This window comes from Onychostruthus taczanowskii, unplaced genomic scaffold (genome assembly GCF_017590055.1).
Source record: "Onychostruthus taczanowskii isolate IOZ18803 unplaced genomic scaffold, ASM1759005v1 scaffold24, whole genome shotgun sequence".
Lineage (NCBI taxonomy): Eukaryota > Metazoa > Chordata > Aves > Passeriformes > Passeridae > Onychostruthus > Onychostruthus taczanowskii.
Genome location: NW_024499684.1, coordinates 7,052,339 through 7,065,209, shown reverse-complemented (window position 1 = coordinate 7,065,209; position 12,871 = coordinate 7,052,339). Strand labels below are relative to the sequence as shown.

At 43.4% G+C, this 12,871-nt stretch overlaps 1 protein-coding gene across 1 annotated transcript; it reads right to left on the bottom strand.

Moving 5' to 3' along the window:
• Positions 1-297: 297 nt before the first annotated feature.
• TTC14 (tetratricopeptide repeat domain 14) lies at positions 298-9,324 on the bottom strand. The gene is made up of 12 exons (XM_041405916.1): positions 9,150-9,324; positions 8,950-9,071; positions 8,532-8,731; positions 8,078-8,162; positions 7,860-7,989; positions 7,120-7,272; positions 6,372-6,443; positions 5,225-5,344; positions 5,021-5,143; positions 4,204-4,321; positions 2,164-2,273; positions 298-1,719 (listed from the first exon to the last, which is right to left on the bottom strand). Exons 1-12 carry the CDS (start codon positions 9,305-9,307, stop codon positions 765-767), a joined length of 2,346 nt encoding a protein of 781 aa, XP_041261850.1. The 5' UTR covers positions 9,308-9,324; the 3' UTR covers positions 298-764.
• Positions 9,325-12,871: the final 3,547 nt, after the last annotated feature.

Genomic DNA, 12,871 nt, shown 5'->3' with positions numbered 1-12,871 from the left:
CGTAAGCTTTTCTTCAGCAACACAAGCACTCCTCCAAGCACTTGTAAGCAAATCCCCCCCACAGCTCAAACCAAGGGTTCACACTTGAGCTTACCTAGACAATAAATGGTGTTGCAAAACTTGCTCTTCTGCTTCAAGTTGTGGTTTTGGGTTTTTTTTTTTCACGTTACTCTCAGAGAACATGCAATACACTTGTCTTCACAGACACAGCAGGGTTCCATGGAGTAGACAGCAAATGTAACAGTGCACTAGGATGAAACATCCCAGCAACATTCACAAAAACTCAGACACAAAAAATTAAGAAAAACTAAGAAAATTTAATGATCAAATGGGCTATATACATTGATGGCACATGACTTCTTTCTGTTATCCCTTTTCTATAGCTGGAAGTTAGGTTTGATAGAAGAATATCAACAGTCAATAGTACCCCAGGGACAAGGAATACCAGCTGTTAAAGTGCATATTTCATGTGAGCACAGCTAACTACACCCAGGGTTATCAAGGGATTTCAGCCCATCAGACAGAATATTGTACAGGAACACCTCAAATTAAGAGCACAGGAAACTTGTATTTTAAATAACTGGTATTTTATATAAGATATTCTTCCATCTCTTTCCACTATATGATCTTTTAGAATTCTTTGACATTCTGAAATGCAGAAAAAATTCTGCGTTTCTCTCACACTTTGTGTGCATTTCCTCACAAGATGCTAAGTTAAAAGTTGACATAACTACACTCATCCAAGTAGTGTATTCTCAGGTACTTCACTGTTTCTTCTGCTTGCTTCCTTTTTCCCTCTCAAACTCAGCTATCTGATTAAAAATGTTAACTAAGTTCTGAGGCAGGTTTCTTTTAACACCACTTGCTGCTTCTTCTGTACCATTTAATGACACTTCTTCATCTGGTTCCTTTGTTTTATCAGTGTCTTCATAACTGATTTTTCTATTCTTAGACTCACTTTCATTTTTATGCCGCCTGTCACTATCACAACCTTTGTCACCTTCATGTGAGCAGCTGCTAGAATATGACCTGTACTTCCCCCCTGACCTGCCGGAATAGTCAGACCCTGGGGACATGTAATACCTGTCTTGACCTGAGCCATGTCTCTTAAACTGCTCCCTTCTCCACTCTCCATCCCTTTCAAATCTCCTGTAATAATGCATCCTGGGTTTATAATCTGATTTATGATACGAACCTGAAGGACCTCTCCAACTGGAGAAAAATCTCTCTGGTTTACTGTATTTTTCAGTTCTGCTATGACTTGGCTGACTTCTGGAGCTACTGTAAGAATCTCTTGAATCTTCAGACCTACCTCCAAAAGTGTCTTCATCATCACCTGGAGTCCTCGAAAAAGAACAGTGTCTGTCTTTCTCTTTTACCTCCATTTTTGGGCACGCTACGCTGTCCTGCCTTTCCAGCAGCTGTTCCACTTCAAAACTTTGGTTAAGAAAGGAAGCAGAGGTATCAGCTGGAGGGGAATACCACTCCTCTTTCCTATTCTGATCTTTATAATGGGAAGAAGCTCTAGATGAGCTTTTTTTGGAGCTGCGAGCAGACTCAGATCTATGCCGACGCTTTTTCCTATGTTTCTTGTGATCAGAGGAAGAGGAGGAGGAAGAAGCTGATACATCTGATGAAGAATCGCTTGATGATGATGAGGAGGAGGAGGATGAAGAAGAAGAGGAGGAGGAAGTCGATACTTTCCTTTTCTTTTTCAACCTAAAAAAATAATTAACCTGTGAGATAACCTTCAGTGTCAGGTGAAAACTACACATAGAAAGCAAATCTGCATACCCCAGCTTGGGCTGTAAGGTGGGAACAGAAACTGAGCTAACTGACATGACAATTTCAAATGTCATTTCTTCATCAACAAATTAAATCCACTGAACATTTTGTTATAAGAGCCCTCTTTCCCAATTTCACGTGGCATTATGCTTTGCAAAAATGTCACATTGCAAAATATTCCTTAAACAACTTCTCTTCCACACACATCTCCATTAAAGGTTCTATGCACTAAAGGACACTATCCACAAAAACATTCTGAGGGAAAAGCAGCTTACCCAGGGAGAAGTTCTCCCCAGCTTGCTGTTTGTTGAGATGAATTGATCACAGTCTCATCTGCACTTATTGCCACATAACCAGTACACTGAATGTAACAGTTACCTCTTTTCTTCTTTTAAGAGCTTACGCAATTTTTCTGCACTTGTTTCTATTTTCTTTGCTTTCTGTCTCTCTTCTTTGGCAGCTTGTTTCTCCCTCATTTCCAAAGATTTCTTTTTTGAACCCAAGCATCATAAAAAAGATTACATTAGTAGTGTTAACATGGGTATTAACCCCCATTCAACCCCATCCAAATGTATACACCAGGAATGTTTTACCAGGATTCCCAGACCAAAAATGAATATTGTTCAGGAATTTGGTATTGGCCATTGTGACAGGTTTATATTTAAGGACCATATTGCAGTTTTTATTCCATTAAAGAATATATTTGACCAGTCATTGCAGTGGTACCCATCCAGCACACCAGGAAGCATAGAGCCCAAAAGTTATAGACAGAATATGCAAAAAATCCCCAGTATTACCAACACGTAGAAAAATAAGGACAAAACCCCCAAACAACCAAAACAGAGAGAAGAGTTTGAGGGGAAGTGTCATCATTATTGTAGTTTACAAGAGAAACACGGCAGAGCCCAGTTGAAGATGAATGCAAGTTGGCCATGTTTGAATACAAACCGTTTGGTAACAATTTCACAGAGCAGTTTGATGCATAGTTTACGCAAGAAATCAAGTTCCAGGGGTTTGGTGGTGATGAGCAGCACCAGACGCAGGCACAGCAACAACAGTTCCGTTCAGAGGGAAATGCATTGGAGAAAAACACATAATCAGAATTACAGGAAAACACTGCAGTTATTTCAGCCATTCTACACAGCAGGGACAGTATCACACTTCTGTACTAAGTTACAGGTAAATGCAGGAGGGCATCTAAGTAGATAAATAATCCTTAAACTACTTAAGTCCATAAGAGATCAGACTTCTGTCACTTGCAGCCCTACAGAGAAGCTCTGTTCAGACTGAGCAGGAAGTCTGATTTATAGTTTTCAAAGCTCAACAACTGTCTTAACAGCTATAATAATGGAAACCCTTCACTGCAGCCAAGGCCATGCATAGCAACAAATAGCAGCTCTCATATTCTTTGCTGCATCAATGACCGCAGGAGAATGTCTAAGGAGAAACATTTATCTCCTACTTCCAGAGAATATTCTTCATCCTTTTAACTGACACCTCTTTCTAAAGCGGCCAAATGCAGGTACTGCTCAAATTACACCTCTTTATCTCTGGTGTAGCTCAGTTTTATCAGATTGTCCTATCTCCTCTTCCCCCTTGTTTCCACACATCCTGTCAGCATTATGGCTCCACCAACTGAAGAACTGCTGACTAAGGCCATCTACCCCAGCCTGTGTACATCCTCACATGCAGGAGCACAGAACAACACAAGCCTGTTCCTCAGTGCTCTATTTTACTCTTTGACCCACTCTGGAAGACAACACGAGCAAAGGAGGTAAATAAAAGGGAAAAGATGACAACTCAGATTAGCAGAGAGACCCAGCAGGCTCACCTGGGAAACATGCCGCGTGCAAGGGAAGAGAGAGAAAACCCACCAGACAACAGAGGAGAAAGCTGAGATATTCAAACTGTCTGCCCGCCCACCCTCCACCTCCTGCTGTTTTCCTTCAAATTACCTTTTAATTTCCCTCTCATGTGAGCTCCCTGGGCCTCAGCTTTGCCTGGTGATACTCTCTCTAATAACCCCACGGACCAAGGGTCTAGCCAGACTGTGGTAACAATGTTTATTTGATTTGGGGAAGTGTTTTACACTTTGAACTTTTGCATTCACAGAATGTTTTAAATTAACCTCATTAATCATGCTGTGTGATGGGCTATTCTTATCCCTGCCTTGCTCTTTCCCTGTCTCCACTGTCTGACATTTCTTTACTATCCCAAAACTGTGAGGTCACCAAGAGGTACCTTTCTTCTGGTAGGTACAGCCATAATGCTCACTAGAAAACATTTACTGTGGAGTAGGGAAGCAGAGAATAGACAAACCAGCAATTTAACCCCTCCCTGTTCAAAGGATTTAGTATGATTTTTGATGTTCATTTATTGTCACTGAGAGCACCATATGAAAAGAAAGTAAAGAATCACCTGCATGTGCTTATGGAGTTTTGTTAGGGCCTCTTCTGCTTCCTGAAAAGTCTCATCCAAGCTCAAGGCTTTTTTATAGTAACTTTCAGCATTTAGCAGTTTCTCTTCCTCTTCCAACCTAAAATTCAAGTGATAATTCATATTCAGTTAGGACACACATTTTGACAGCTATTTCTTATTTGCAAGTATTTCTTATTATCACTATGACACTACCACTGTATCCCTCTGAGACCCCCTCTATCATCTCAGCTCACCTCACTAACAACAAAAACCAGTATTTCTGACCTTAGCATCTCCTAATTCTGACCTGTAACACTGTTCTTTTAAGTATCAATTCCAGTTTCAAAAATACTCTCTCTCTCTCTTCTTATCACAGGGCTTAAAGAAATCTATTCCCTGAATATTCAAAACTAAAATTTTGCATTAGAGTGGGTCACCAATATTTCAGCAGAGTAACAGAATATAATTTTGTTACAAAACTTAAAAATAACCAAACAATCCTAAACCTTTTGGAATACATTCAAACAATTCACAGGATTTTTTCACTGGTAGGATACCAGGCTTGCATAGGGTATCAAGGATTAAAAAGGATATCGAGGATTAAATCTCAAATATTTTGCCAGCATTTTAACTGGGACAGAGGACAAAGTGTAAACCAATTACACAAGGAGAGATATTTCCAAGGACTTTTATTTTTCTTTAAACACATAGCCAGGAAGGAAAGATGCCATTTTGTGTCTTCACTAAAATGGTATTAAAAAAAATATTTTGAGAAAACTTGTTAACAACCAACCAAACTCGTAACCCCAACACTTACTGCCCGCCTCTTTCCACAAGGGTCTGACACAGATATTTCCTTGCATTTCTATGGGTAGGACAATTTTCTAAAGCAACTTCAAAATCCCCTATGGCTTTGTTCAGACTTCCTTTGGTTGCATACCTAGAACAACAGAAAGTTGCATATGAAACAGTGATGCTTCTCTTTCACAAAAGGGGAAAAAAGTGAAAGAAGCAGACTTACAGAGCTCCACGTGCAACCAAAGCTTCAACATTTTGTGGATCAATTTCCAAAGCCTTGTTGTACTCATTCATGGCTTCCACGTGGCGCCCAACCTTAAAATAATCCACCCCAGCCTTTACACTGGAGAAAAAATATTTAGAAAATAGTACGTACAATTAGTCTATGCAGATTGTTCTATTACTCACAAATTATGACTCCAAGCAAGGAACAGGTTAAAACCTGACCTTGTTATTGTGTACTTCACACTGGAATTTCAGTTAGGTGATACTGACCTAATGCCACAAAAATGTACTGTCTTTAATCCAATATCTTAAGGCATTCAAGAGCATTTCTCTAGACAGTGCTACTATATGACATTATTTTTCATTTATGGAATTACTGTTTAAGTAATTTTCTGCTTAAAACTATGTGTGATCTACTACCATTAACCTTGAACAGGCTTAATTATATCCAAAGCTAAAAATCCCCATTAGAGCAATGGCACAAGGTGGCATGGGCAGATGGTGCACGCTCAAACCAGCTCACCTCACATAAATATCCTGAGGCTTTACATTTCATATTCCCTGAACACTTCTTGTACATTTTCCAAGAGATTAACTTATTAGAAGAGAATTGATATAAGTTGATTTTTAAAACAATTCATTACAGACTCTTCTTTAAAATTAAAATTTAACTTAACATTATATGCCATCTTTTCTGCAATTAACATTGCAAATGCACTGGACAGTGTAAAAGCAAAAGTAAATATCCAGAGCTGCTGCTCTATTTAACTTTCCAAAGACACTTTTTACATCCACAGTCTGAGGCTTAAATGACTTGACAAGTATGAGGTCATTCAACACTCAATTATAAAACAGAAAATTGTGTGCTTGGTGTTATCACAAATCTTGCTCTCAACTCTAGAATGGGTCAGGATATTAAAAGCATTCTAAGAACAACTCCTTTAAACCTGACACACATTTTGGAACTGAATCTCAGGACTTTATCTGTCACATTGCCACTTGGCAGATAGGTTTATTTTCAATAATAATCTGGTTACATTGCTACACATGCAGTGGAAAAGCTGTTTCAATGCTGTTTTCTTTGCAGAAATATAATCTGCAACCCAATCTAACAACAAGCTTTGACAAGAAGAAGTATCACATACCATTTCAAGGCCCATGATGCAGACTGTTTTTTCCTCAATGCAGGGGCAAAATCTTCTTCGCTGAAATTTTTACTTTAAGGAAAAAACAAATAAAAACATCAAGCTGGCTGTCTGAGTCTACAAAGTTAAGCTTACAGTATGCAGTGCAGCTGAAATAAACTGAAATATTGTTTGTCCATGCCTTACTGCTCTCCCTCAGTCAGGCCTGTTCTTTCATATTTCTGAAACCAGCTTTTAACAAACCATTCTAGAAGTGCTGAACTGAACCAGTACAACTGCAGTACATTCAACAAAAACATACAAAGTCCACACCTGCTTTGAGCCTAATGTACACAGGGGTCACAGCATCAATCATTGCATATATTTGACTCTTATTTTATGAAAGTGGTCAAACCTGTTAGTAAAATAAACATTGTGAATAAACATCTGTCAGAAGACATTAAAACCTAAACATCCTGCATTTCAATCCACAGATGCTAACAGGACAATAATATTCCATAAGTATCTGATATCAAACATTGTGTCTGGTAAGGTGTCTTGCTTATTCAGAGCAATAGGATTTCAAATGCAAATTTCTTACTCTAAAGAAATCTAAAGACTCTTGCTTTTAAATATTTAAGGATGTGTACGCTGCAGTCATGCAAGTCAAAATGTAAAAGGTTTAAGTGTCCCACTCACAAGACTATTTCAATGGATTAAAATAATCTCCACAGAGCTACAGGAGAGGAACAATGTAAAAATCACTTACATTTGAAGACTTCTCAGCAAAGACGGTGGATTTGACTCACTTAGTCCCAGTTTTTCTGCTAAATATTCAACTAATGATGGATTAGCAAATCCTGGGGAACGATGCAAAACCTCTTCAAATGTCTCTCCTGTGTTGGCAACTTCCAGGCTTCGCCTTCAAAACAGCACCAATGTACACAGATGAGACCTCAGGCTCTGTACCCTATTTCACCACGCTTATGTTTAGAATAAAAATGCCCATATGGTATCTGTATACTGCTCACAAACTGTTCTCTTTTACGGGTATGTATTTTCCTGCTATTTTCTGACCCTTATGTCCTTTACCCCAAGTGAGCTTCTGAAACCTCTTTGAGCATCCACCCCTTATTGCCAGGACATACAAAAACATGACAAATATCACAGACAGCTAAGTCCCCATCTTCTAAGGGGAATTTTAAAATGCTAAGAATTAATATTCCAGTCTCCCATGGTTTTTAAAATTTGTTTATTACCACCATCCAAAAGCAAGAGATACCTCACCCTGCCTTTTGCTTTCCTTATATTTTTGGAAAGAAGATAAAAAGCCAACCACACCTACACATCCAGACACAAGTATGCTAAAGAGAGGAACAACAAGGAGGATGTGATCAGCCCATTAAATGAGAAAGCCCACTGAGGAGTTTAAGGGACAGCCAGCCTGTCAGACGCTCTTCAGACACCCTGACTGCACCCAGCAAGGGCAGGCAAACAGCACATCCTTACTTATAGTGCAGTGGGAAGTCATCAGAGGTGATCACACCCAATTTTGTACTGGAAAGCTTGGGTGGAAGAGCTGAGCTGTAAAGCGACACGGCCAGCTTCTCGTGGTAGCGGTCAACGTCCTTGAGCGCAGCTGCAGAAATAATAGAGGGAGGGATAAAATCACAGAAACAGCTCAAACCTGAGACAAACCCATTCCTGACACTTCTGCAGCTACTCACCTCGGATAAGGTCTCCAGTTTGATAATATGACAGAGGATCTCCGTGGTTGCTTTGAGGAGGCACATCCCTCACAGGACACAGGGCCTGCAACACAACAGAGCAGGAATGTCATAAATGAAGCCATAGGGTTGGGGCCTTTTTCCTCCCCAAGAGCATGCCAAAAAAGATCACTTTAAGCTTAATGCACACCAGAACTGCAATTCTTAAAATATGGCTTGGTTCAAGTAAAAATTCATGCACCCACAAATGATTAACTTTTCATCCCAATAATGTGGGTCAATGCTGTGAAAGACGTGTTCACTGGCTGGGCAAAGTATCACAAGATGCCCACAAAATCAGCCACTACCCATCATCCCAAAGCTGTTTCACCTTTACACTTTCCACTCCATTAAGAGATGCAAGAGGCAACAAATAAATGTCAAAAATGAGCTATTGACCAAAGCTGTATCTTACAGTGATTTCCAAATCTGCAATTTCCCGTATGACACCACTTCCCAGACAAATCAACACCATGAAAAAGCCAAATTCACGGATAGATGTGATCCTCCCAATCACGATATCGCCCCGCTCGATGTCGCGGAAGAACAGCTCTCTCCTCTCCTCCCTGGGCACCTCCAGGAACCTCTCCAGGGGTGGCATGACAGCGTAACACTCTGCAACAAGGGCACAGCCAGTTACAAACGGCCAAGCTGCACCCTGACATCACAAAATATTTGACCACAGCAAAACACGTGAAGATATGATTTCCTGTGCTAACAGGAAGCTTACGCATAGCCTATAAAAATCAACAGGACAAATTTTAAGCCTCTTTCTAAAGACACCGCAAATTCAAGTGCTGTCCTTACAGAGCGACCGCCCCCAACTCACACACCCTCATTCTCCTCGATGCTGTCCTCGATCGGCCCGTTGGGTTTCCACGAGTGCGCGAACAGCAGATCCGCCTTCTTGGCGATGAAGCGCATTATCTCGGTGTCGATGCTCGCCCTCTCTTTCCTGGGGGAAGGAGAACGCGGTGAGTCGCGCCCCGCGGCCCCTCACGGCCCGCCCGGCCGCTGCCCCGGCGCCCCTCACCAGGCGGCCGGCGGGGCCCCGCGAGGCGGCTCCGGGGCGGCCCCGGGCGGCGGCAGCAGCCCGCGGAAGTCGGGGTTGTCGTGCTGCTCGGCGCGGAGCAGCGACAGCAGCGCGGGGCCGTGGTGGCTCAGCGCCTGCCGGAGCAGCTCCCGATCCATCCCGGCGCCAACGCCGCCGCCTCGCCCGGAACGGGAACCGCCGCTCGGGCGACAGGGCGGGACCGGGCGGCCGCAGCGCCCCCGGCGGGCGGGAGGACCGCGCTGAGCGGCGGCAGCGCTGCCCGTCCTGTCCGCGGACCCGTCTCTAGTTTATAAACAGACAGTAATTAAAGAAAGAACAATTAAAACACACGGCGCAAATTACACAGATTTTTTCCCACGGGAATCCTGCCCGGTTCGGCAGCGGCGGCCCGTACCGGCAGCGCCCGCGGCGGTACTGCCGGGAGGGGGCGCTGCGCCCCCACTGGCCCCGGCCCGGAGCGCCCAGAGCGGGGCCCGAGCAGGCGGTGTGACGGCCAGAACCGGGGGTGTTACGGCCAGAACCGGGGGTGTCACGGCCCGAGCAGGCGGTGTGACGGCCCGAGCAGGCGGTGTCACGGCCCGAGCAGGCGGTGTCACGGCCAGAACCGGGGGTGTCACGGCCCGAGCAGGCGGTGTCACGGCCAGAACCGGGGGTGTCACGGCCAGAACCGGGGGTGTCACGGCCAGAACCGGGGGTGTCGCGGGGCCGCTCGAGGAGGCGCAGCCGCGGCACCGCCGCGTTCTCCGGGCGCTGCCCAGAGCGTGTTCGCTTTGGAGCTCCCTGACAGGAGGGTGCAGCCAGGTGCGGTCAGGCTCTGCTCCCCGGGAACCAGCCTCAGGACGGGGGGAAACGGCCTCAAACTGCTCCAGGAGAGGTTTAGCTTGGACACATGGAAGAATTTCTTCATAGAAAGGTTGATTAAGGCATCAGAGCAAGCTGTTCAAGAAGGTGGTGCAGTCGCTGTTCCTGGAGGTGTTTATGGAAAGATTGGACGTGGCGCTTGGTTCCATGGTCTAATTGACAAGATGGTGTTGGGCCACAGGTTGGACTCGATAATCTGAGAAATCTTTTCCCACCCAGCTGGTTCCATGATTCTGTGAATAAAGTAGAGAGCCAGCGTAGTGGCGTGGGTTTGGGGCTCAGCTCCCCAGCGTTCCTAACCCCCGTTCCTTGTGCTGTCCCTGGCCAGGGTCCCCTGGCAAACCCACAGGTGACACGTCCTGGCTTTACTGAAACAGGGAATACGGGCGATTCCCCGGGCAGAAGGCGATGGGCTGAGGGCACAACCAAGCTGCTGCCACGGGCCTGATGCCAGGCTCGGCCGCCCTGCTCCCCAGAGCTAACTTTAGATGCTAAAAAGACACTTCACTCAGGAGGCTCTTCATGCTAATCACCTCTCCAGCTAATGGAGAAAGGTGCTTAAAACCAGCTGGAAATAATCCAAGCCTATTAGAAGGATCACAGTTTTTCGGCTCCCAAGAATAATTTGTCCCTGGCATCGCGGTTTAATAATTAATTTTAAAAAGGGAGGTGGGTGGGGGAGAAAACCCACTGCAAACAGCATAATGTCACTCACTTCTCCCCTCAGTACAATGCTGAAGAAAAAATAGCAATCTGGCTGTCAGCAGATCAGGGACATGGACTCCTCTAGGAAGCAGCATGACTGAGAGGGCAAGGATCGTATCAAAGACTCTGGTCTCAAAAGCTCAGTTCAAAGCCAGCAGGGATATCACTGGTGTAGCAGACTTGGGGAAGACACTGCAAGGGCAAATTGATATTTTAGTTTCATTTCACATCCCCCTGTTCTAATATAAAAGAAAATAAAGGAGGCACAACACTTACTATGTACCAAACAGCTGCCAAGATTTTGATTTAAAGTCTTCCTGATCTGTATGAGACCAGGTGTGCTCTTAGATTGCTGGTTACCATGGTGGGGAAACACTATTAACACCAGATGGAAATTTCTAGACATTAAGAGTGATTAGACACAGGTTGACATGGGAAGGTTAATGCACCTGCATGGATGCAGTGCAAACAAGAGCCTTTCCTGGATGAGTTTTGTGGCAAGAGCAGTGTGGCACAACTGCAGATAGCAGTAGTTTTATTTGTGGGAATGGTATTTTGAGTAAGAGTTAATTGGTGTTGCTTAGCAAATACAAGAGCTGAAAAAAAATGTTGTTTGAAGCATGATCTCTGCTTGTGTAAGCATTTCCCCAGCCTCATATGCAGATACACACATACACAGTGTACAAGAAATTAGACATTATGAGTAGACTTCCAGTGTGTTAGAACTTTTGGACTTAAAACAGCAGCAAAAAATCACTGTGAAAGCACAACCACCTACAACAGCAGATTCTTCTTACAGAGATTTTCTTCTTTGTATAAAATCAATTGCATTTCAGGAAATTCAGTAATTTATAACACATTAATACACAAAAGCTAGATTAGTTGCCCCTGAACATGAGGGCTAACTTCATATTTAAAGTGATCCATTCTTTATCTGGGCCAAACACATCCCAAAATTATCTTAATCAAGCAAACTAAGTTACCCCAAATAATTCCAGCTTCAGAAGCAGCTTTGCCAGAGCAGAGTATGTGCTTGAACTTGTAATTTTTATTCCTATTTTTCAGGTTATAGGAATGAACTGAGAATATAAAACTGTGATTGACGTATTGTATGTTGTTCCACCTCATCCAGGGCACACACAAGCTTGTGCATCCTTTTCTCTCTCTCAGGATACTTCCTGGATATTCACTGTGATTTTAAAAACATTTCTCCATCTTTGCAGTGGTGGATGCTTTTCTTTTCATTCTTTGCTTGCTTTACTTCAGTTGCCCGATAGGAAATTCTTTTGATAAAAGAGAATAGCAGCCTCCACAGTTCAGGCAGGAATAATGATAAATGGAAGAGTTTGGAATAAAGCCAGGGCTATATACACTGCTCAGGAGATGCCAGGCCTGAGGATGGGGCATGCTCCATATGCTGTTCATCCTCTGTTCCATTGATTTAGGAACTGCCTGGATGAGTAGTGTCTGATCCCATCTGCTAATAAACACACAGTGGGCTGGAGTGTCCTCATTCTGCAGGAGAAAGCTGTACAAGTCAATATTTCACCCTGCTGAAGGGGGAAATCTCCAGATACTTTGAAACCAGACATGTCTGAGCACCTTGGTGCAGATCTGCTGACACCTTAGGTCAGTGGATGCTAAAAGGCAGCTCCAAAATCCATCCTGCAGCCTTTAGCTCCCACAGTAAAACGATGATGAATTTGCACGCCGGCTTTGGACCCAGGGTCAAACTCGCAGTGATATTGCCCCTGGACAACCCAAACAGTGGTAGGCATGATGGAACTTCAAAGTGGCTTTGTGAGGTATTAAACAGATTTTCATCCAAATCCAGTGAGCACAGCTTGAATGCAACAAGGTCAAGCTGCTTCTCAAATGTTTCCAAGTATCCAATATCACTGGTGAAGCTTACAAGAAAATCTCATTGCAGGAAAGGATTTTGTGCCCAGAGCCCAGAGCCACATTTTATCAGTGACAAAAAGATTAGATTCTCCAAGATCATACATGTCAAAGTATTATTCTCTGTAAATTTTGGGCACATTTGAAGATAAATTTTAGCCTGCTGCAAATAGGAGTGAAATATTCAGCTAAATATGTCCTTTGGGCTAAGAAAGAGGAAGCTAATAGTACTAATG

Excerpts from the sequence above, each read along its gene's own strand:
- TTC14 (XM_041405916.1), bottom strand. The coding sequence starts at position 9,307 with ATGGATCGGGAGCTGCTCCGGCAGGCGCTGAGCCACCACGGCCCCGCG. Across the intron at positions 5,144-5,224 it reads TTGGTTGCACGTGGAGCTCT|GTATGCAACCAAAGGAAGTC; the intron begins GTAAGTCTGCTT and ends CTGTTGTTCTAG. Across the intron at positions 4,322-5,020 it reads CTTGTGGAAAGAGGCGGGCA|GTTGGAAGAGGAAGAGAAAC; the intron begins GTAAGTGTTGGG and ends CTTGAATTTTAG.